A 24,829-nucleotide genomic window follows, 5' to 3' on the forward strand; every position below is an offset into this window, starting at 1 on the left:
ATATTTCTCCGTTCGATATACATTTGTACTTTTATCTTTAATAGTACATAATTATTTATACCCATCACGCTGGCTCATATTTTAATATTAAAACCATAATTTTTAGTACAACTTGGACTTCCAAGGTCTGTCGACCAGAAGCGGGGGCTTCGGTGACCGCGGTGAAGACGGTAGCGGTGCTGGTTCTGGAGGCGAAGGTGGCAAACTGAGTGGAGGATCAGGCTCGGATGGATCCATGTGACAGTTTGGGATGGGGCGGAGGAGCAAAGGGGATGGCCGCCGCACCCGCGTGTCGTTCCTGCTCTTCTGAGCCCGTGCAGCTACACTTGCAGCCTGCACGAAACCCACAAACTATTTACATGGCTTCCAAATCCCCGCATACAACCAATACTACTGGAAAATCATTTCCGGTATTTGGATTACTAAAGTTACCGGATAAGTTTCGCTCAACAAATAAAAGTAGCATAAAATATATTTACATTGTATTTGTCTATAATGTTTATTCGCCGTCACCACATCAGGAGAAAATGGCTGTATTATAATATTATGTCCGTGATACGATTGGTTTAACGTAATCGCGACCGATACGAAAAGTTTCTGTTAACGTTCGATTCACATCGGTGTACTGCGTTATTTGTATTATTATTTTTAATATGTTTTATCAACGGTGATTTACCAAACGTTTGATAATCATTCAAGTACACTTTTTCCGAGTTTAGGTGTGTTTTAATAATGTATCGTGGAATGAGGCGTTTATACCGCTATTATATTCACATGAAATAAAACGATTCTATTGCGCAGGCCAATGGACGATAACTATACAATTTTATAGTATAGTGAATATTAAATAAAACGACGCATTATGATTTAACTGTCAATATGATATTATATTATTGTGGTTAAATATTTCAAGCAAAGAGCAATATATACATATACATTTATATTATATAAATAATTTTCAATAAATATTTTGATTTTTTGAATCGTAATAAAACGATTATAATGTCACTAAAAATGTTATTTAACTTAAACACAATCTTAAGCTTATAGACAATCAGGCAGTATAATTTACTAGGACACAGCTAAGAAAGATTTACATGAAATCAATATTTTAATTACAAAATATAATATAATATATAAATATATATAATATGTGTGTAATATATGAGTAATAAAACGGTGTTCATTAGAATATCTTTTATGATGGACTTAACCTGACTGCTCATATTGAGTACTTATTATTTGGTTTGTTTTGATATTTACTTACTTGTACATAAAAATCCTTTTGACTGTACAATTTTAACCTAAATTTTGATATCATTCGGCTTTAAGTCATAATAAAATCATCGCAATATAGATGTGTTCTTAATAATTAGCGATTATTAATTAATAATTATAACATTACCACACATACCTACTATTATACGATTTCATATGCATTGGACATCTATTTCCAACTATCAATAACGATTCAATAACGATTCAAATAATTTTTGACTATTTTCAGCAATGTGAAAATTACGCAAATTATTAATATTTTTTTCTGAGATGTCAAGACTGTGTCTTCCACTCAAAAAAAAAAAAAGAAAAATGTTTTCCATGTCAAAAAAAAAACTTCAAAGTAGAATATTAAGCTATGTGTCTTCCCAAATTGTGTTCCATTGCCCTATAACTTCCCGTGTGTTTTAACTTATTAGATATAACGATCTCTGAAAAAAATTAGTTGTTGATCAATATTTTATTATGAATTGATTATTTTAATACAATTTCGAATAATTTTGGCGTTCTATTTAAATGCCAAATTTTAAAAATTCGCAAATCTTTTTTGGCTTTAATGTTTTTTAACGATCTTTAAAAGTGATTTTGTAAATACATACATTATTAGACTGTGCCAAATTTTTAACATCGTTTGATCAATTTTAAATAATTTGTATACCATGTTATTTTTATGTAAATTTATCAAAATACAATTTGTTGTTAAGAGTGAAAATTTTCAATTTCTTCATCGTTATCGTATTACTATAATAAGAACGTTCATATTAATAGACACTACGCATAACAATAGATAAGGGAAAAATATCGTTTGCTTTGAACTGATGTCCAATTTACCGTGTATATAAAACTGTTGAACGAATTACTGAGCCATATTTATTTCTCGAAGTATAAACTTTGATTTAAATGCGTTCATTTTTTTAAAAAATAAATATGCATAATATAATGCAATCGAAAATTATTCATCATTTTTTAAAGATCAATATTAATATTTTCTTTTTTGTAATCAATTGTTTTGTGAGATAAATAAATAACTATTGATTTATTATAATACACGTTATTAGGGGCTTTTATTTATACGTTTGTTTGATTTTATAATATTAAAATTAAATTGATAATTTTTTTTATTATATCTAAAATATGTTATACAAAATGATAATATTTATAAAAATTAAAATTAAAACGTAGATCAGTATACGAATGGTTTTATATATTTTTTTGTTTTTGTGGAAAATCGTGAATCCGTTATAAATAATTGATGCAATTTAAGATAAGTGTTTGCTTTTAATAAACCTTATGCGTGAATGTAAAATTGATCCCTTTCTTGTACATTTTATAGATGAATAAATATTTGAAGCATTTAATAAAAAATATAATCTTGTTTAGTCAAGCCATTAAATAAATAGTTTTCAAACATTTTAGTTTAATCATAAGTAAAATTTTTTCTTAATTTATTATAGTTTTCATAAATTATCTAACAAAATTGTAAGTTAATTAAATATGTGTTAACTGGTTCTGTTAAATATTTTACAAAATCGCCTAAATCCTGATAAAATAAACTATTTTATGATCGCCATAAGACTTGAGCAACGCCATTAAACAAATTATATATGATTTAGCCATATATAAATAAAATAATTTAATAATTACCTATTTATTATTGTTATGGTTATCGATTCTATTTGAAAATGAATAATTCGATTTATTGTTTATATTTTAAAAGAGTGTTCTATAGCTTACAGATAAAAAATAATCACTTAAATTGAAAAGAAAAATTCATTTAACTTTTTGTTTTTTTTTTTTTTTTTAATATACGATCAATAATATCTATAATATATACGACTAAAAAAACTGTATGATGGTTATTCTCTTTGAGAGTAACAATGACTTTTACAACTACCAATTGAAACAGATAATAGATCACTTTGTCTTAATTGACGCCCCTTTAAAATTATCGTATATCAAATAACAACGCATTAGTAAAGAATACACTCGTTAAATTGTTGAAAGCATAGTTTTATTTTTTTATATTCATTAAAAGCGCATTTTAACTTAAGCTAGTTTTCATTATACACATTTTTAAGTATATTGTACAAAAATATATATAGTGATGTTTTTTTTTTTTTTTAGTATATTATTTTCTGTATAATATGTTGTTAAATATTTTTATTTTAGATTGCATTTTTAGTATTTAAGAGTTATAAATATAAATATATTTTTTTTTTATCACTTATAGGTACTTAAATTATAATTTTTAGACAAAAGCTTGTCAACAAATAAAAATGTTTTTGTTTTAAGTCAATGATTTAAAATCTGATTCAGATAAATTATGGACATTATTGTTACATTTACTCATAACGAAAGTAATAGTTCGACTTAGTGACGTAGTGTGCTTGAAGCATATTTCGGTAACAGACAATCTTTTGATGTATTTTTTTTTATTATTATTAAATTAACCCTTAGTCGTTTGTTGGATTTCGACCAACGATTTAACTGTTTTTTAAGTTGAAATTTAAACTTGTTTTTATAGCTAAAAATATAAGTATTTTTTTACCGTGTTGAATGTCGAACGACGCTGAAAGCCCTTTATTATACAAAATACGAACGATTACATCACTCTGTACATCTGAAATTAGTGTGTAATTTGTTAAATGTTAATTAAGATTATTATTTAAATATTTATAACACACATACAAACACATAAACACACTCATCCATATATATTTTATATTATATAAATATATGAATACACGTATTTATTACATTATATATAAATAATATTGAATGTGTATTGTATTTTAGACAAGTCTAAAATTGAACATAAATTGTATTAATTTGTGGTACCGTTGTAAAGCGCCGGTGATTTTGTTTTTATTTATTAATTATTATAAATAGAACGCGTTTTTGTCCGAATAATGTTTTTGACTTTGTATTTCGTCATTTTTTTCAAATTGTTTTTTTATATGCATGTAAAAAAATATATTTGTAAATGTTTTATTGTACATCTTCGTTACAAAACACTTGAATAATAAATACAATTAAAAAATAATTGGCGTTTATTTATACGACCTTTTCAAAACAATAGCAAAATAATTATTTTTATTTGTTAGTTTCAGATTTTGTATAGTTTATTTAGTTTTAACTGAAAACAATTTTTTTTTAATACAACAATGATAACATAAAATAATACAAAGAATAATAAAGTAGTAGGTATCTTAATAAATACTTGAGTATGTAATAAAAAAATAATACAATCAATTTTTAAGAATTTGTAGAGTTTGTAAAATTCATAAGTAGATATCACAGCTCATTAAATACAATTTTCAATACATAAAATAAATTAACAAAATCACAGTATATAAATATATTTATTAAATTTAAATATTAGTCTTGAATAAAACATGATTATTTAAAGCTCTTATACAATTAACAAGTATTTTGTTGGTGACTTTGTGTTAGACTTAATTATAATGATTATTATAAATTATAATAATTAATAAGTAATTGCTAAAAACGTTGGTTACATTTTTTGTATTGAAATAATTCAAATAATATTGTGAGCAAATTAAAATCGACGGATACATTTATGTAGATATTAGATCTATAAACTATGTTGAAGAAACATTAGGCCATTGTACATTATTTATTAATTCAGTTTTTATAAGAGTATATTGTATATAGAACTCTTATTTTTTCTTATGAAAATTATCATAGATGTACATTTGTTTAATTATTTTGAAATCGTTGTTTAGATTTTTTTCATCTTACCGTTTTATAAGATTACGATAGGTTGATACTTTCACTTGATATGTACATTTAGAATTGTAAAATATTACAATATTTAATGTTTCTCCTTTTATTATTTTAGTATCCGTTGTCAATAATTTTTTTTTCTCACAATTTTATCTATAATGATTCTAAACAAAAAAATTACCTTGTGATTTTTACAAAATATTATCATTAGCTTATAATTTATAATATCTAAAGAGATACAATTTTTTAATATAATAAAAATCAAACATTTTCATATTATTTTTTGTGATTTGACTTTTACATTAAATATTTATTAGTAAAATATAGTTCAAGCTATTCTTAATTATTAACGTTGAGTATTTAGTTCTGAATCCGTTTCATTTCTTTTCTAAAACAAAATATAAAGTAGTTTTATTGTAGATTACATATTAAAGAGTTTCCTATAAATAATAAAATTTCACTTAAGTGTGATTCAATTAATAATATTTATTTTATCTATCTGAAATTATTGGTTGTATGCGATGTTTGCAGATTAATGAAAAAAAAAACTATTTGGGCAATTAAGCTTAGTACAAGATAAACAATGAAAATATACCTACAGATTAAAATTATACTAAAATGAATTGCGAGTAGAAAAGTAGGAAATTGTTTTTTTTTTGTTAAGGTTCTTTATCTTGTTTTGGTTTACTTAAAAAATATAACAAAATTTACTTATAAAAAATTATTCATCAACGGATATTTTTTTATGACTTGTTTATATTAAGTATAATGGAAAAACTATGAAGCACCTCAGACTGGTAATTTTATTTTTTACGTAGAAGAACGAACAAATCACGAAAAGGTATGATTTATTATCCAGTATCTAAGCAGGTAAGTGGTTAATTACCTATTTTTTAGTTTTATTAAACTATAAAAAAAATATTTACTTACCTAGGAAATTTATTTACGATCTCCGTCCGTTGTAGTCGACTTATAGAATTTATGTGTTTTCGTATCACGAGTGTGTCTAAAAGGCGCTTGATTCCTTTCGATTAACGGAACAGGACATGGGCCACTCACTCTTGGTTTATATTCGTTTCTGTAATGACTAGTACTCGACTCCATTGACGAATCACCGAGACTGATGTGTGACCTGTTCGTGGACGACCTCGACACCCTATCTTGACGGTGCATAGCGCTAATACTGTTCCGGTTATCAGGAGGTGATATCACAAATGTTGAGTCCAATGTATTGATACTCTTCCTCTGAGCCGCGGCTGCTGAAGAAGTGTAATGAGGCGCTTCGATATGGGTCACGTCTCCTTTGCGGTGCAACACCGAGTTACTCAGATCGGTATTCGAACTTATTACGGACTTGCGGTGATGAGATTGGTCACTTCGGGTTTTCCGATCAAACGTGGATGAATCGATATTCAAAACGTTGGAGCTAGTGCTATGCAAAGACTTCCTGTACGTTGCAGTGGAATAACTTTTTACTTCGGTGCCGTGTGAACGATTTGTTGACTGCTCGGATTTTTGTTGTGATGAAAACGATTTAGAATTGTCCCGATCGTAATCATTCCGAATTTGGCTACTGGTCTCATACCGGTTGCTTTTGTTTAACTGTTCATTCGACACAGCTGACTTGCTTGAACGCAAATCTGAAGAATAATCACGGCTAATTGAGTTGTTATCGTTTATATTTCTGCTAACAAACGATTGTTTTCCTACTTCAGTTTTGAGAACTTTACTCGTTTGATTATTTAAGTAGTATTCAGAACGCTGGTCTATAGACGATGAAATTCGGTTATTGGTTGATTTTTCGTCAGACAGGTTTATAACAAAACTCTCAGGCTTTCGAATTTGCTCACTGCTCTTCGAATTGCTACTAATAGTACTCTGTTTATAGTTTTGACCACTGGTTTCATTAGTATGTTTATGACTAGACTGACCAATGTTTTGAATACTTCTATGTTGTGATGAATAATTTTGACTATCGTTATTGTTCGTATGTCCATATCTATGTTGTGTAGTTTGTACTCTATCAACAATGTTATCACTTTGCAATCTACCGTGATTCAACTGTCCTTTAGGTTCTTGAGATTGGCGTGAAGAGAAAATGTGTTGTTCGTTTGTTATTTCATGCCGCTGATTTGAACTTCTGATATTTTGTGAAGACATTTGGGTATAATTATTGGATGAGTGTTGATGAATTGTATTATCTGAATATCTTTGATCGTTCGTTTGATTTATTCGTTGCTTGGATAATGATGCATTTTTGGTACTGCTTAAATCTGTTACGGATCCTTTTAAATAATCTCTCCTTTGAGAAGTCTCCCATTTTTTTCTTTCCACTGTACCCACATGTTCTTCTGATTTTGAGCTCCTTTGGAACGAAGAATCAGATGATTGTTTTAAAACACGATTTTCAACGTTTTGTGATTCTGTTGATTGTCTAAGTTCCCCTTCGAATTGTGATTGTCCGTATTTGACACTAATTTTTTCATTTGTATTTGAATCTCTAGCATAATCTCCCAGAGAAATTTGAGATTCAACATGCTTTCTAGTATTTGTATTGCTCTGCTGATGTTTGTGAACTGAAGAATAATTTTCAGTTTTCGAAGAAGAATGCGATTTTTCCACTTGGTTTATTCGTTTGTGGTCACTTTCAGTTTGATTATTTTCAGTTACTTTTTGAGAATATCCAGTATCTAATGCCTTATGCTCGGAATTTATGTTTTTATTGGTAAAGTGCATTGTTCCTTCAATTTTCAAATTATCCTCATGTTTTTTGATTATAGCTTGCTCAACCTTTCGAACTGTGTAAGTTCGATCTCTTTTTTCAAATTCTCCTTCCATACGTAAATTATCTTGAGGCTTATAAGCAAGGGTTCTCTCACCTACAGTCACTTTTTGTACGACTCGTTTTTCAAAATAGCCTTCTGATTTTAAGTTATCTGGATGCCTTACTTGTTTTGGTCGTTCACCTGGTCCGTAACTTTTTTGAGATGGTCTATCAAATTCACCTTCAGGTTTGAGATTATCTTTAGGTTTAACAATAGGCGCTCTATCACCTGGTCCAGTTGTTTGATGAGTACGTTTTTCAAATTCTCCCTCAGGTCTTAAATTATCTGGATGTCTTATTTGTTTTGGTCTTTCTCCGGGTCTATAATTATTTGAAGACGGTCTATCAAAGTCACCTTCGGGTTTTAAGTTATCTGGATGTCTAATCTGTTTTGGTCGTTCACCAGGTCTATAATTATCTGTAGATGGTCTATCGAATTCACCTTCAGGTTTGAGATTATCTTTGGGTTTAACAATAGGCGCTCTATCACCAGGTCCAAATTTTTGATGAGTACGTTTTTCAAATTCTCCCTCTGGTCTTAAATTATCTGGATGTCTTATCTGTTTTGGTCTTTCACCTGGTCTATAATTATCTGTAGATGGTCTATCAAAGTCACCTTCAGGTTTTAAGTTATCTGGATGTCTAATCTGTTTTGGTCGTTCACCAGGTCTATAATTATCTGAAGACGGTCTATCAAATTCACCTTCAGGTTTGAGGTTATCTTTGGGTTTAACAATAGGCGCTCTATCACCAGGTCCAATTTTTTGATGGGTACGTTTTTCAAAATCTCCCTCTGGTCTTAAATTATCTGGATGTCTTATCTGTTTTGGTCTTTCACCCGGTCTATAATTATCTGGAGATGGTCTATCAAATTCACCTTCTGGTCTTAAGTTATCTGGATGTCTAATTTGTTTTGGTCGTTCACCAGAAGTGTATTTATCTGGAGACGGTCTATCAAATTCCCCTTCAGGTTTTAGGTTATCTTTGGGTTTAACAATAGGAGCTCTATCACCAGGTCCGACTTCATGAGGAGATCGTTTTTCAAATTCTCCCTCAGGTCTCAAGTTATCTGGATGTCTAATTTGTTTTGGTCTTTCAGCCGAAACAAACGACACTTGTTCACGTTTCTCAAAATTACCTTCCATTCTAAGATTATCTTCATGTTTCGAAATAGATGATACCCTATTCACAACGTGCTTACTATAATCATTTCTTGAACGCATATCAATAAATTCACCTTCAATTCTTAAATTATCTTCTCTGTGAATAATTTCAGATCGTTCCCCTCTAGTGGCTGAAAAATCGGTTCGTTTATAATTATCGATGTGTTCACCTTCAACTTTAAGATTATCAGAATGTTTAATTATCTCGGACCGAATAGCAGTTTTATGAGTAAAATCATTTTTCCTAATCATGGTATGTTCACCGGTCATCTTTAAATTATCTTCATGAACATGAATGACAGCTCTGTCACCAACAGTTACTTCAGATTTATTTTTAACATATGATGTGTCTAATAAACCTTCAGGATACAGATTATCCTTAGGTTTAACTATAGGAGCCCTGTCACCTGGACCCACAATTTGTTGAACACGCTTTTCAAAATTACCTTCTGGATATAAATTGTCTTTTGGTTTAACAACTGGTGCTCTTTCTCCAGGACCAACTTTTTGTGGTGTACGTTTTTCAAATTCACCTTCTGGTTTCAAATTGTCACTGGGCTTAAATGGCGTTGGCCGTTCACTAGGTATAAACTTCTCATGTATGGGACGATCAAAATCTCCCTCTGGTTTAAGGTTATCGGACGGTTTAAATTGTTTTGGTCTTTCAGATGATGAATATTCTGGATGTTCTGGTCTTTCAAATTCACCTTCAGGGAACAAATTGTCTTTTGGTTTAACAACTGGTGCGCGTTCTCCGGGACCCACTTTTTGTGGTGTACGTTTTTCAAATTCACCTTCTGGTTTCAAATTGTCACTAGGCTTAAATGGCGTAGGACGCTCACTAGGTTTAAACTTCTCATGTACAGGTCGCTCAAAGTCGCCTTCTGGTTTCAAATTATCTGTAGGTCTAAATTGTTTTGGTCTTTCAGATGGAGAATACTCTGGATAATCGGGACGGTCGAAAGTACCTTCAGGAAACAGATTATCTTGGGGTTTAACTTGTTTTGGTCTTTCGGACGGTTGGAACTCATCGGGTTTGGGTCGTTGAAATTCACCTTCGGGGAACAAATTGTCTTTAGGTTTCACAATTGGAGCACGATCACCGGGACCAACTTTCTGTGGCGTCCGCTTTTCAAAATCACCTTCAGGCTTAAGGTTATCCGATGGCTTAAACGGAGTGGGACGTTCACTTGGTTTGAATTTTTCATAAACTGGTCTTTCAAAGTCACCTTCTGGTTTAAGGTTATCTGTAGGTTTAAATTGTTTCGGTCTCTCTGATGGTGAATATTCTGGATATTCAGGACGCTCAAAACTACCTTCAGGAAACAAATTGTCTTGGGGTTTAACTTGTTTTGGTCTTTCAGATGGTTGGAATTCATCAGGTTTGGGTCTTTGGAATTCTCCTTCTGGATACAAATTGTCTTTGGGCTTAACGATTGGAGCACGGTCACCAGGACCAACCTTCTGAGGAGTGCGTTTTTCAAATTCACCTTCAGGTTTCAAATTATCCGAAGGCTTAAACGGTGTAGGACGTTCACTTGGTTTGAATTTTTCATATACTGGTCTTTCAAAATCACCTTCAGGTTTAAGGTTATCTGTAGGTTTAAATTGTTTGGGTCTCTCAGATGGAGAATATTCTGGATATTCGGGACGATCAAAAGTCCCTTCAGGAAATAGATTGTCTTGTGGCTTAACTTGTTTAGGTCTTTCAGATGGTTGGAATTCTTCTGGTTTTGGTCGTTGGAATTCTCCTTCGGGGAACAAATTATCTTTAGGTTTTACAACTGGTGCTCGTTCTCCAGGACCAACTTTCTGTGGAATACGCTTTTCGAATTCACCTTCAGGTTTCAAATTATCACTAGGTTTAAAAGCAGCGGGGCGTTCACTAGGTTTGAACTTCTCATATACAGGCCTCTCAAAGTCGCCCTCCGGTTTTAAATTATCCGTAGGTCTAAATTGTTTTGGTCTCTCTGATGGTGAATATTCTGGATATTCAGGACGCTCGAAACTACCTTCAGGAAACAAATTGTCTTGGGGTTTAACTTGTTTTGGTCTTTCAGATGGTTGGAATTCGTCAGGTTTAGGTCTTTGGAATTCTCCTTCTGGAAACAAATTGTCTTTGGGCTTAACTATAGGAGCACGATCACCAGGACCGACCTTTTGTGGCGTCCGTTTTTCAAATTCGCCTTCAGGCTTAAGATTATCCGAAGGCTTAAACGGTGTAGGACGCTCACTTGGTTTGAACTTTTCATAAACTGGTCTTTCAAAATCACCTTCTGGTTTAAGGTTATCACATGGACGATATTGTTTTGGTCTTTCAGATGGAGAATATTCTGGATGTTCAGGGCGTTCAAAAGTCCCTTCTGGAAATAGATTATCTTGTGGTTTAACTTGCTTTGGGCGTTCAGAAGGCACGAACTCATCCGGTACACGCTTCTGAAATTCTCCTTCAGGTTTCAGGTTATCTGATGGTTTATATGCAGCAGGTCGTTCACTGGGTCTAAACTTTTCATATACTGGACGTTCAAAGTCTCCCTCTGGTTTAAGATTATCACTAGGTTTAAATTGTTTTGGTCTTTCAGATGGGGAGTACTCTGGATATTCTGGTCTCTCGAATTCACCTTCAGGGAACAAATTATCTTTTGGTTTAACAACTGGCGCAAGGTCTCCAGGGCCAACTTTTTGTGGTGTTCGTTTTTCAAATTCTCCTTCTGGTTTCAAATTGTCACTGGGCTTAAATGGAGCAGGTCGTTCACTAGGTCTAAACTTCTCATGTACCGGACGATCAAAATCACCTTCTGGTTTAAGATTGTCTGACGGTTTAAATTGCTTTGGTCTTTCAGATGGTGAGTACTCTGGATATTCTGGTCTTTCAAATTCACCTTCGGGGAACAAATTGTCTTTTGGTTTAACAACTGGCGCACGGTCTCCAGGGCCAACTTTTTGTGGCGTTCGTTTTTCAAATTCTCCTTCTGGTTTCAAATTATCACTGGGCTTAAATGGAGCAGGTCGTTCACTAGGTCTAAACTTCTCGTGTACAGGACGCTCGAAATCGCCTTCTGGCTTAAGATTATCGGATGGTTTAAATTGCTTTGGTCGTTCAGATGGTGAATATTCTGGGTGCTCTGGTCTTTCAAATTTACCTTCAGGGAACAAATTGTCTTTTGGTTTAACAACTGGTGCGCGTTCTCCAGGACCCACTTTTTGTGGTGTACGTTTTTCAAATTCACCTTCTGGTTTCAAATTGTCACTAGGCTTATACGGTGTAGGACGCTCACTAGGTTTGAACTTCTCATGTACAGGTCGCTCAAATTCGCCTTCTGGTTTCAAATTATCCGTAGGTCTAAATTGTTTGGGTCTCTCAGATGGAGAATATTCTGGATATTCGGGACGTTCAAAAGTCCCTTCAGGAAATAGATTGTCTTGTGGCTTAACTTGCTTAGGTCTTTCAGATGGTTGGAATTCATCTGGTTTAGGTCGTTGGAATTCTCCTTCTGGATACAAATTGTCTTTAGGCTTAACAATTGGAGCACGGTCACCAGGACCAACCTTCTGGGGAATGCGTTTTTCAAATTCACCTTCAGGTTTCAAATTATCCGTAGGTTTAAACGCTGTAGGACGCTCGCTGGGTTGGAATTTCTCATGTACAGGTCGCTCAAAGTCACCTTCGGGCTTAAGGTTATCTGTAGGTTTAAATTGTTTTGGCCTCTCGGATGGTGAATATTCTGGATATTCAGGACGTTCAAAAGTGCCTTCAGGAAATAGATTGTCTTGTGGCTTAACTTGTTTAGGTCTTTCGGATGGCTGAAATTCTTCATGAATTGGTCGTTGGAATTCCCCTTCCGGGAACAAATTGTCTTTGGGCTTGACGATTGGAGCACGATCGCCGGGGCCGACCTTCTGTGGGGTGCGCTTTTCAAATTCACCTTCGGGTTTCAGATTATCCGTAGGTTTAAATGCTGTAGGACGCTCACTAGGTTGGAATTTTTCATAAACTGGTCTTTCAAAATCACCTTCAGGCTTAAGGTTATCTGTAGGCTTAAATTGTTTTGGCCTCTCAGATGGTGAATATTCTGGATATTCGGGACGATCAAAAGTCCCTTCAGGAAATAGATTATCTTGAGGCTTAACTTGTTTAGGTCTTTCAGATGGTTGAAATTCTTCAGGTTTTGGTCGTTGGAATTCTCCTTCAGGAAACAAATTGTCTTTAGGTTTTACAACTGGTGCTCGTTCTCCAGGACCAACTTTCTGTGGAATACGCTTTTCGAATTCACCTTCAGGTTTCAAATTATCACTAGGTTTAAAAGCAGCGGGACGTTCGCTAGGTTTAAATTTCTCATGTACAGGTCGCTCAAAATCACCTTCAGGCTTAAGGTTATCTGTAGGTTTAAATTGTTTTGGCCTCTCGGATGGTGAATACTCTGGATATTCAGGACGTTCAAAAGTGCCTTCAGGAAATAGATTGTCTTGTGGCTTAATTTGTTTGGGTCTTTCAGAAGGTTGATAATCATCTGGTAGAGGTCTTTGGAACTCCCCTTCTGGATACAAATTATCTTTAGGTTTAACTATAGGAGCACGATCACCTGGACCAACTTTCTGTGGCGTTCGCTTTTCAAACTCACCTTCTGGCTTAAGATTATCCGTTGGCTTAAATGGTGTAGGGCGTTCACTCGGTTTGAATTTCTCATGTACAGGTCTCTCAAAATCGCCCTCTGGTTTTAAATTATCCGTAGGTTTAAATTGTTTTGGTCTTTCAGATGGAGAATATTCTGGGTATTCGGGTCGTTCAAAAGTCCCTTCAGGAAACAGATTATCTTGTGGTTTCACTTGTTTTACTCTTTCAGCAGGTTGGAATTCTTCAGGCTTTCTCCTATCAAATTCACCTTCGGGTTTTAAATTATCTGATGGTTTATATGCAGCAGGTCGTTCACTGGGTCTAAACTTTTCATATACTGGACGTTCAAAGTCTCCCTCTGGTTTAAGATTATCACTAGGTTTAAATTGTTTTGGTCTTTCAGATGGGGAGTACTCTGGATATTCTGGTCTTTCGAATTCACCTTCAGGGAACAAATTATCTTTTGGTTTAACAACTGGCGCACGGTCTCCAGGGCCAACTTTTTGTGGTGTTCGTTTTTCAAATTCTCCTTCTGGTTTCAAATTGTCACTGGGCTTAAATGGAGCAGGTCGTTCACTAGGTCTAAACTTCTCATGTACCGGACGATCAAAATCACCTTCTGGTTTAAGATTGTCTGACGGTTTAAATTGCTTTGGTCTTTCAGATGGTGAATACTCTGGATATTCGGGACGTTCGAAATTACCTTCTGGATATAGATTATCCTGGGGTTTCACTTGTTTAACTCGTTCAGCTGGTTGGAACTCATCTGGTTTCTTTCTTTCAAATTCACCTTCAGGTTTTAGATTGTCACTGGGCTTAAATGGAGCAGGTCGTTCACTAGGTATAAACTTCTCATGTATGGGACGATCAAAATCTCCCTCTGGTTTAAGGTTATCAAACGGTTTAAATTGTTTTGGTCTTTCAGATGATGAATATTCTGGATGTTCTGGTCTTTCAAATTCACCTTCAGGGAACAAATTGTCTTTAGGTTTCACAATTGGAGCACGATCACCGGGACCAACTTTCTGTGGCGTTCGCTTTTCAAATTCACCTTCTGGCTTAAGATTATCAGTTGGCTTAAATGGTGTAGGACGTTCACTCGGTTTAAATTTCTCATGTACAGGTCTCTCAAAATCACCTTCAGGTTTAAGGTTATCTGTAGGCTTAAATTGTTTTGGCCTCTCGGATGGTGAATATTCTGGATATTCTGGACGTTCAAAAGTGCCTTCAGGAAATAGATTATCTTGGGGCTTAACTTGTTTAGGTCTTTCAGATGGTTGAAATTCTTCAGGTTTTGGTCGTTGGAATTCTCCTTCAGGAAACAAATTGTCTTTGGGCTTAACGATTGGAGCACGGTCACCGGGACCAACCTTCTGAGGAGTGCGTTTTTCAAATTCACCTTCAGGTTTCAAATTATCCGTAGGTTTAAAAGCTGTAGGACGCTCACTGGGTTTGAACTTCTCGTGTACGGGTCTCTCAAAATCGCCTTCGGGTTTCAAATTATCCGTAGGTCTAAATTGTTTGGGTCTCTCAGATGGAGAATATTCTGGATATTCGGGGCGTTCAAATGTCCCTTCAGGAAATAGATTGTCTTGTGGCTTAACTTGCTTAGGTCTTTCAGATGGTTGGAATTCATCTGGTTTAGGTCTTTGGAATTCTCCTTCTGGATACAAATTGTCTTTGGGCTTAACGATTGGAGCACGGTCACCAGGACCAACCTTTTGGGGCGTGCGTTTTTCAAATTCTCCTTCAGGTTTCAAATTATCCGTAGGTTTAAATGGTGTTGGTCGCTCACTTGGTTTATACTTTTTATTTTTGGGCCGTTCAAATTCTCCTTCTGGTTTCAAATTATCTGATGGTTTAAATGGAGACGGTCTCTCACCTGGCATAAACTTTTCTTCGATTGGCCTTTCAAAGTCTCCCTCAGGTTTAAGATTGTCTTGAGGTTTTATTTGTTTTGGCCTCTCTGCTGTTTTGTAATCTTTTTGTTTCGGGCGTTCAAACTTACCTTCTGGTTTTAAATTATCTGTTGGTTTTATTTGTTTAGGTCTCTCTGATGGCTTATACTTTTCTTTTTGTGGACGATCAAATTCACCTTCAGGTTTTAAATTATCTACTGGTTTTTTTTGTATTGATCTTTCTGTTTGTATACTCTTGAATTGTTCCTTAGAATGCGTTCTATCATCAAATTTACCTTCAATAGTTATATTATCCGAGTGCTTTTTAATAGTATGTCGTATATTTGTTTCATTATGATGTTTAAAAACTTCTGAGTTAGTAGTTTGAAAGTATATTTCTCCATCTTGTTTAGTCCAAGTACGTCGCCTTACAGGTTTTTCTAATTCCGTTGTTTTTGCTGAATAATCAGCCATTCGTGAAGTTTCAAAAGTCATTTCTCCCTCGCATATTAAATTATCAGTACGTTTCTTTATGATTTCTGTTTTTTGCATATCGTGTCGTTGATACGCTTCTTGAGATGATGTGTTCGAATAAAATTCACCTGTAGTTATATTTAACGTATCAGTTTTCTTTTTTCCTTTTTCATTTCGAACTACTGGACGTTCTGGATAATCTTCTTTATTTTTTGGTACTACCTATTGAGATATAATTACATTAATTAATTATTTTTGAAAAATATTGTTTTAATATTTTATTTATTTTTACCAATATATCTCCTTCCAATTTGGTCCATGTATTTCTACGTATCATTCTTGGTCGTTCAGATGACTCTCCTGTAAACTCCATTCTTTGTGTGGTGATATCTATAATATACAATTATTAATAAATAAATAATTTTAATGCATAAATAAATTATGTTTTACTTATTTTTTACTTATTAAATAATATATTTTTTTTACATAGTTAAAATTAAAACTAGTGTATATGATTTGCATAGCATGATAATTTGCACTTATTATAGTTAAAAGTAGGTTATATATGTATGTATTTAAAAGAATAAATAAAAATAAATTTTCCAGTATTATAAAATTCATAAACTACTATTTTATAGTGTGGATAAGTGATGGGTTAAATAATAAAGCATATGCAAGTAATCGAAGTTCTACTGTATTGTTTTTGTACGAATAAATAATATAATTAATTATTATAAAGCATTATCAGCAATACCATTATGTATGTCAATATTTATGTGTAACATAGTAACCTAGTACTATTTTTTTTTGTACTCCTGAATATTAATATTATTCTATAAAATTTTAATTAGCACCGTAATAAAAAATAATATTTTTAAATATGAACTTGAAAATATACATTTGATTATTACAATTATATATAGTTATTATATAAGTGAAACTAAATTACAAAATTATTTATTTTTGTTTGTTTTTAAAGATGATTATATCATACCTAAGTTTGTTCATTATAGAAATTGTAATAAAATTATAAATAATATAAAGTATAATTATTTTACAAACAAAATTAATATTATTTAATATTAATAAAATTTTAATTTCTTATTTTAAATTAGTATGTAAGTTAGTATTTAGTATTTATCTAAATCTTTAATAGATTTCAACCGATAATTTCTTCAAAATGTCAAATTTTAAAATTTATATTTTATTTAATATTAAACTAATCCCCTCTCTCCGCATAAATCTGTAAACCTATAAATGATTTTTATTGATTTATTATAAATTTATGTTTATTATTCATACACGAAAATTGTGATTACTCAAGTATAAAAAAAAATATTTAGTTAATTTTGTAAATTATTACTTATTAGTTATTCAAATACAAAAATTATTAATTAAATGAGTCAATCATTTTTATGCATTGCTTCTCATTTTTGTTTGGTACTTATTTAGTAACGTGATTATTTAACGTTTATGATATAAGTTGTGAATAATAAAATAATTAACCTGTAAATTCTCCACCAATTACTAGTTGGTCTTCGTGTCTTCGGATTTCAGCTCTTTCACCTTTTGTGATTTTTGTTACCGTTCTTTCTCCGTAAAATTCACCTTCTGGTCGTAAATTGTCGATAGGTTTCTTAGTAGGTGCTCTTTCTCCTCTTTTTGGTGCTTGAGGCTGTTCTGGTCTATCAAAATCTCCTTCAGATTTTAAATTGTCGGGATGTTTTACTATTGGCGCTCGATCGCCAGGTGCATATTTATTAGGTTCGGGCCTATCGAAGTCCCCTTCAGGCTTAAGATTATCTGGATGTTTAACTATTGGTGCTCGATCGCCTGGTCCATATTGAGATTGTACAGGCCTATCAAATTCACCTTCCGGTCGTAAATTATCTTTTGGTCTAATTGGTTTCTGCCGATCAGCAGGTTGCACTTTTTTGGGTGTTGGTCGTTCGAAATTACCTTCTGGTTTTAAATTGTCACTTGGTTTAAACGGTTTTGGACGTTCTCCTGGTTCTACTTTAGATTTGATTGGTCTTTCAAATTCACCTTCTGGTTTTAAGTTGTCTAAATGTTTGACGATTGGAGCTCTTTCGCCGGGCCCGTATTTCGATGGTTGTGGTCGTTCAAAGTCACCTTCTGGCTTCAAATTGTCGCTAGGCTTTATCGGCTTTGGCCGTTCTGCTGGTGTCACTTTTTCACGAATCGGTCTTTCAAATTCGCCTTCAGGTTTTAAATTATCCGGATGTTTGACAATTGACGCTCTTTCGCCGGGACCATACTTCGACGGTTGGGGTCTTTCGAAATCACCCTCCGGCATTAAATTATCGCTAGGTTTTATCGGTTTTGGTCGTTCTGCTGGTGTTACTTTTTCACGAGTTGGTCTTTCAAAGTCTCCTTCAGGTTTTAAGTTATCTTGTGGCTTACGTGATGAATAACGATCACCAGGAAGCCCCGTATATTCTTGTTTTCTTTGTGGAGAATATTCACCTTCAAGATGAAGTTGATCTTCCATTTTATATCTATTACAAACATAAATAACAATCAGAAATCAATTATACAATTATTTTAATGTTATTATTACCTGACTTGACGTTCTGCATATTTTTCCTCAAACTCCGATCTATAGGCCGTAGTAGTTTCAATTTTTCCCTCGTTTAGAGTTAGTTCTGTATTAAGTCTCTGCAAATTAGGCCTCTCAACGCGGTCGAATGGTATTGGCTGATATTCTTCTTTAGTCCTTGATAATTTCGGAGACGATATAGGCTCCAAATCTAGTGGAGACCTATCTGTTCCAGGTGTATGCGGACATCGATGACGTCTTTAAATATAAAAAAAAAATTATTTTCTATTAGATATAAATAAATTTAAAAATGTATTCTATTTCCTATGAAAAACACTGCTAATTAAAAATAGTAATTATATTTATATATTAGAAGCGTACACCAATGCAAACTAAATGCAAATCTTAACAAAGTATAATGTAAAATGTGGTAATACGCGTTTATGAATTTATATTCAGACTAATCAATAGAGTACTGAACTGCTTGCACCAATTGTACGCACTGTATAGCCAAACACTAGTATTAATAACGTTAAACCCAAAATAATCAATCTTTCAAAACATTATTAATGGTAGTAAAGAAATTTTTTTATGCGTACAATTCTATTGATAAAATCGATTCTATTTTTATTTACGATACGTATATTTTTACCATTTTATTTATAAATTATAGAAGCATAATACATTTTGTGGTCACGTAATGTGTAATTTAATTTAATTCAAAAATTATATCGCGTGCGTTATTCTCAAATAAATTAATCAGCCTTTTAAAATTAAATTTTCAAGCAAAATTTTCGTATCAGAAAAAATATATTATACAAAAAAAAACTAAATGATTCTTCTGAAATCTTAATAATATACAATATATTATGATAAAATATTATTCAATCAACCATAATATAAAGAAAAAAATATTTCGTAATTCTTGATGATATATTTTTTTTAACCTAAGCAATCAGTGTAATGTTTATTTTTAATAGTTAAATTAACCCTTTTCCAAAATGTAGATTGTACCTACGTCATCTTTTTGTTAAAAAAAAAAAACAATATTTTATTCAAGTACACGGGTAAGTATACTTATTTTGGATAATCGGCATACCATTAAGGCATTAAACCTAACCTTCATTGTTTAGAACTAATAAAATCCGCATTATGATACTAAAAAAAAAATAATTGATGTTGATAAATTTAATATTATGTTGGTATATTAATGAAATATTACATTCGCATAACTCACTAATTAGAAATTCGTTGGCCTAAACCAGTTTAAAAATTCACACCGGAATGTTTACATCATATTATTATGATTAATACGGTTCATTATTGGAATTTTTTTTTACAATGAATTTTTTTTTACAGTTAATTTAATAATACAATACAATTTTAACTATAAATCCTTAATACATCTCTTAATTTGTTGTATTCTTTTTTATTGTTTGTTCTATAATTTGTATGTAGTATTTATAGTTAAATATTTAGGTAAAATGTCTGTATAAACACCTGTTGATATATTTATATTTATCATCATCTAGTTAAAATAGTCACAAACTTATTATTCTGTGTTACCCATAAATATATAGCAATAGACTAAAAATGTTTTATTTTTTAATAAATATAAAAATTAATATAATTATAAATAATACAATATAATAATATTGTAATATAGATAATTATAATAATTAAAGTAACATTAAGTTACATCTATATTTGAACTTTTTTACTTTATTTTTAGTTACCAAGAAAACAAATATTTAATCATGAAGTAGGTAAATAAATGTGTGTTCTATACGGCAATGTAAATACTGACTAAGAAAATTCTTTCATAATTTGTTGTTCGTCGTATCAACATTATACTAGCTATCGGTAAAAACAATAAGTGATATTATCTTAAAGCTATACAAATTATTTTCCCTTTAAAACTATGTAAAAAACGTATTTTATTAAACTATAGTTATACTGATGTATTACCTAAGCTATAGTGTTAATATTTTACCTTGGGTAAATATTGCTTATTGACACATTCGTTTTAACTTAATATAGTAATATGAATACTTTAAATTGTCAATAGAATATTATAATATTGGCAAAAGATATAATGTTTCAATTTTACTTGTATTGTTTCCTCGCACGTTCTGTTTCTCAAGCAAGAAACAGTGAAGGATCCCATTACACAAATCATAATAATAAAACGTAAAAAACTAACAACCAGTTAAAGCTACAGGTCGATACATAAGAAAACTGAAACACTAGTTTTTAAGTAATTGGATACACCTATAAGTTTAATAATGATACTTTTACATACAATTAGTATCAGATCATTCATTTAATGGCATAGAACATCAGTTAAATAAAAGTGTAAATATAGTATTAAGCTAGTATTTAATTTATTTATTATATAATTCTTGAAAAATTAACATGTCCCTATTAACACTAGTTTTAAGTTAATCCGAACATCGTGATAGACAAATAAAATAAAATTCATAACAGTAAGAGAAATAAATATGCATTTCAAATAAAAATTTTTTAGTTCTATGCGGATTTAAACATTTATACATTTAAGATTAAGAACAAAATTGCTAAAAAATACGAGAAGACATAATTTTGAAGTGTATACTATAAAGTAATATAAGCTAACTGCTAAAAAGCATTACATAAAATAAATATACCTACACCTACGTAATTATATATTTTAAACATATATGCTAAAATGCATTTTAAGTACGCAAGTAACTTTTTAATTATAATTACTGGTTATTGTGGTTATGTATATAGTATATATCTAGTTTAATGTTGGTATAAACTCAGTCAACGGTGTTAACAATATGAGGTACCAACCGATAATGAAGTAATATTTTTTCGAAAATGAAATAATAATTTAACTTGCTTTTATACATAAGCACAATATATAAGTTTTTCATTTAGATAGACGCAACATCGAAGACGTCTTGTTAGAATTACTAAAGATTTATTGCGTATAATTGAATAATAATAATAATAAATCCCGATGTTTTTAAATTTAACGATTGTAGATTTGTAGCACTATAAAGTGCTGATAAATCAGACTCTGCGATTTCTAGAAAATAAAAATAATATCCATGGGTGAGGTGAGGCACTACAGAGTGTAACGTCGTCATTAAATACATAGGTTAACCTTGGTAGGTATAACAATGGCCACACGTTACTAAGGTTGAAAAAGTCATTTTAATATTTTTATTCTTAATCATAATCAAACTGACACATTATAGACCTTGCTAGATGATTGTGTCTGCAATGTTATAACACCAAGTTACGATACTGTCAATATCAATGAAATTGTAATGATAAACCATAATAATAAGATTAAAAACAAAACAAAAAACTAAACAAAACAGTATAGTTGCTTTGAAATTTAGGTATATATATCTACACAGTACACAATATACACTGGATATATAGTATTACATTATACATTGTTTATTCATCACACAAAAAAAAATAAAAATTCTAAGGACAAGAAAAATTATTATAATGTATAACATATTTTGATATATATTATATAATAATATATAATTATTATTTTTGTATAGTTATTTTCGATAGTTACCTATAATACTGCATAATCCGCAGAAATGTATAACAGAGTAAAGTTGAGAGTATATCATAATGTCAGCCAAAATATAGTTTAAAAAATTTAAATTTAAAATATATTATTCATATTTACGAAAGTAATTGTTGTCTGTACATTTAAAAAAAATATAATAATTTGGCATATTTTATTCATATTTGGCAATGTTATTTTGTTCTCATCCGGAATTCATATTTATATTGTGCAGTTAAACTCATTAGAACGTGACTCGAAATCGTGGCCGTTTAAAATCGTTCAAAATAAGAATAAGCGCGTAATAAATAAGTAGGTACCTATTCTGATCACGCCCATTCTATAACACGACAATAAGTATTTCGATCATTTAATTTGTATGTAACTCTAGTGACTTAAATAATAACAGTAAGAAAAATAAACTACGAACGAATGAGTTTCACTCTGATAAATGAATAATGACCATTTACAGTAATTATAATGTATAGTGAAAGGGACAACGTAACAACGCAGTTTATATATATAAGCAAGTTATAGTTACTGGTAGTGGGTAATAACTAATAAGAATATTAAAATATGTAAAATTAGTGATAATTTTTATTTAAGAATTTGATGGTGAAGATGTTCCATACAGAACAATTTATTGTAGTATTAAAGCACATGAATACTTAATAAAAGTAAAATGATAATAAATTATAATACCTACCTACGGGTAGTTATAATATATTACATAGAATTTTAGTGACGCGGTACATGTCAAACATAAACGATTAGGTGATCAAACAACGACAAACTAAAACTAGTGATAAATGTTTAATAAAAAAAACCACCTAGCTTACTATACGAAAGAAAAGTACTTTTCTCTTGTATTGATGATTTATTTTTAAACCTGTTTAGTAAACTTCAAATTAACTAGAGTTTGTATAGTACTTATGATTTCAGATTTATAAATTGTTTTTAACTTACTTTGATTAAAATAAATATGCATTTAATAATAATTTAAATAAAATATAATTTTTATTATAAGTTACGAACATATTTTAGTTTAAATCTTATTTCCTATCAAATTAATATAATATTATCTGTGTTTTATTTTATTTTTCTATAACTTGGCTAGCCGCTAGTAAAGGCCATTGATTACATACTTTTATAGATTAGTAATGTGTATATTATTTAATTGATTTTAAGCCATAAGACGAAACTAGTTTGTTCGTGATATATTTTATATGGTTTATTACTTAGCAAGATAAAATAATTAAAGATCGGTAATTAAAAATTTCAAAAAGTAGGTAAGTACTAAGTACACATAAATACATAATATACACGTACATAAAAATGTTCTAGCAAACAATTGAAGAATACTAAATTTTTTACCTAGCATAAAATTTCGTAGAATTCATATGTAATCATAAAGTCAAATCTCTGGGATAAATATGTCAAGAATTAAATAACTAGACTGTAGACTCATAGTACCTATAAACATTCTTGTTCGCACTGACATGCATTTAATTCCTTTTACGACGAGTGTTTAATTTGTCATGTAGTATGGCACACGTACTAAGTGATGGCCACTAAATTAATTCTTCCTCTTTTGCTTTCATTTATATATATGACTGAACAGACTGAAATATTTTCATGATAAATACATTTAACGTTACAAACTATGTATATTGTAGAGCAGAAAACAATAAGAAGAATCCTATGAAATTTTTTTGTTTTTGTAACTTTTTATTAATACTGTTATTCTGGCACTATATTTGTAGTTAGATTATTACATATTAGTATGATTGTGGACGAAATAAAATCTCTAAGAATTCGAGGCTGATTTATTGGTAGTGTTGTACGAGCATTGTTATTTGTATACGAGTAAAGTAATATAAATAATACATTTAATAGTTCGAAACTTAATTTTCCGTGACCAATACACAGTCACCTATTATACTCGTAGGTAGGTAAATCAAGGGCACACTGTGGGTATTATTAGTACTATAACTTCGGATATTGCATTACACATGACTGATGTATACAATGAAAAAAATGCATTGCCGACTAATTAGAATGACCAAATTATTATGTACGAAAAATCACCGTACGATATGTACTAAATTACATTATGTGCAAGAGTATAATATAGTTAATAATGATTACACCATTATCATAATATCATTAGAAAATCATTTTCTCGAAAACAAAAATAATACATTTTACTCATCACAAATATTTCACAACACACCTTTTTATAACAATATAATTTATTTATATACTTGTTTTATTTATTTTTTACTTTTGTTTTTACTGTAAAATAAGTACTTATTACTGTACATTTTCATGCTGAGAATCGTTCAGATCTGAATAACTACAATACTACAATAGGTATGTCGACTACACCCGCACAAACTATAGCCGAATGACGGTTTTACAGACTAGTGCTTGTGCTCGTGTATAATATAATATGTAATATTTACACGTATTATGTGCGTGCTCAACCTGATTTGCCAGACGCAATTGAAATTGTATACACATAATATTATAAATAATAAACGTTTAGGCATACGCGAGTTCACGTGGTCGACTAACGCGTGCACTTTTTCAAATGACGGTAGACATCGTATAATTGAAAAAAATAAATGTCGAAAATTAGAGTCGTCAAGCGTATTATTACCGATACTCGATTTGTTCATAGATCGTTTTTA

General features: G+C 31.1%; 2 protein-coding genes across 28 annotated transcripts in view; one reads left to right on the forward strand and one right to left on the reverse strand.

Moving 5' to 3' along the window:
* LOC114128705 (alpha-catulin) overlaps positions 1-3,244 on the forward strand; it is a 44,763-nt gene extending 41,519 nt beyond the window's left edge. For all 4 annotated transcript variants that reach the window (XM_050210939.1, XM_027993278.2, XM_050210940.1 and 1 more), the window contains exon 13: positions 107-3,244. In XM_050210939.1, coding sequence (XP_050066896.1) covers positions 107-241 — 135 coding nt within the window. In that variant the 3' untranslated portion in view covers positions 242-3,244. The remainder of the gene's footprint in view (positions 1-106) is intronic.
* A 546-nt stretch (positions 3,245-3,790) lies between these two features.
* LOC114128703 (titin) overlaps positions 3,791-24,829 on the reverse strand; it is a 34,012-nt gene continuing 12,973 nt past the window's right edge. For 14 of the 24 annotated variants that reach the window (XM_050210920.1, XM_050210936.1, XM_050210933.1 and 11 more), the window contains 5 exons: positions 18,581-18,817; positions 17,506-18,518; positions 16,292-16,389; positions 5,956-16,221; positions 3,791-5,413 (listed from right to left, as the gene is read on the reverse strand). In XM_050210920.1, coding sequence (XP_050066877.1) covers positions 5,965-16,221; positions 16,292-16,389; positions 17,506-18,518; positions 18,581-18,817 — 11,605 coding nt within the window. In that variant the 3' untranslated portion in view covers positions 3,791-5,413; positions 5,956-5,964. The remainder of the gene's footprint in view (positions 5,414-5,955; positions 16,222-16,291; positions 16,390-17,505; positions 18,519-18,580; positions 18,818-24,829) is intronic. The other 10 variants (XM_050210923.1, XM_050210917.1, XM_050210937.1 and 7 more) reach the window with 10 other exon arrangements.

The sequence above is a fragment of the Aphis gossypii genome, chromosome 1, assembly GCF_020184175.1.
Source record: "Aphis gossypii isolate Hap1 chromosome 1, ASM2018417v2, whole genome shotgun sequence".
In the NCBI taxonomy this organism is placed as follows: Eukaryota; Metazoa; Arthropoda; class Insecta; order Hemiptera; family Aphididae; genus Aphis; species Aphis gossypii.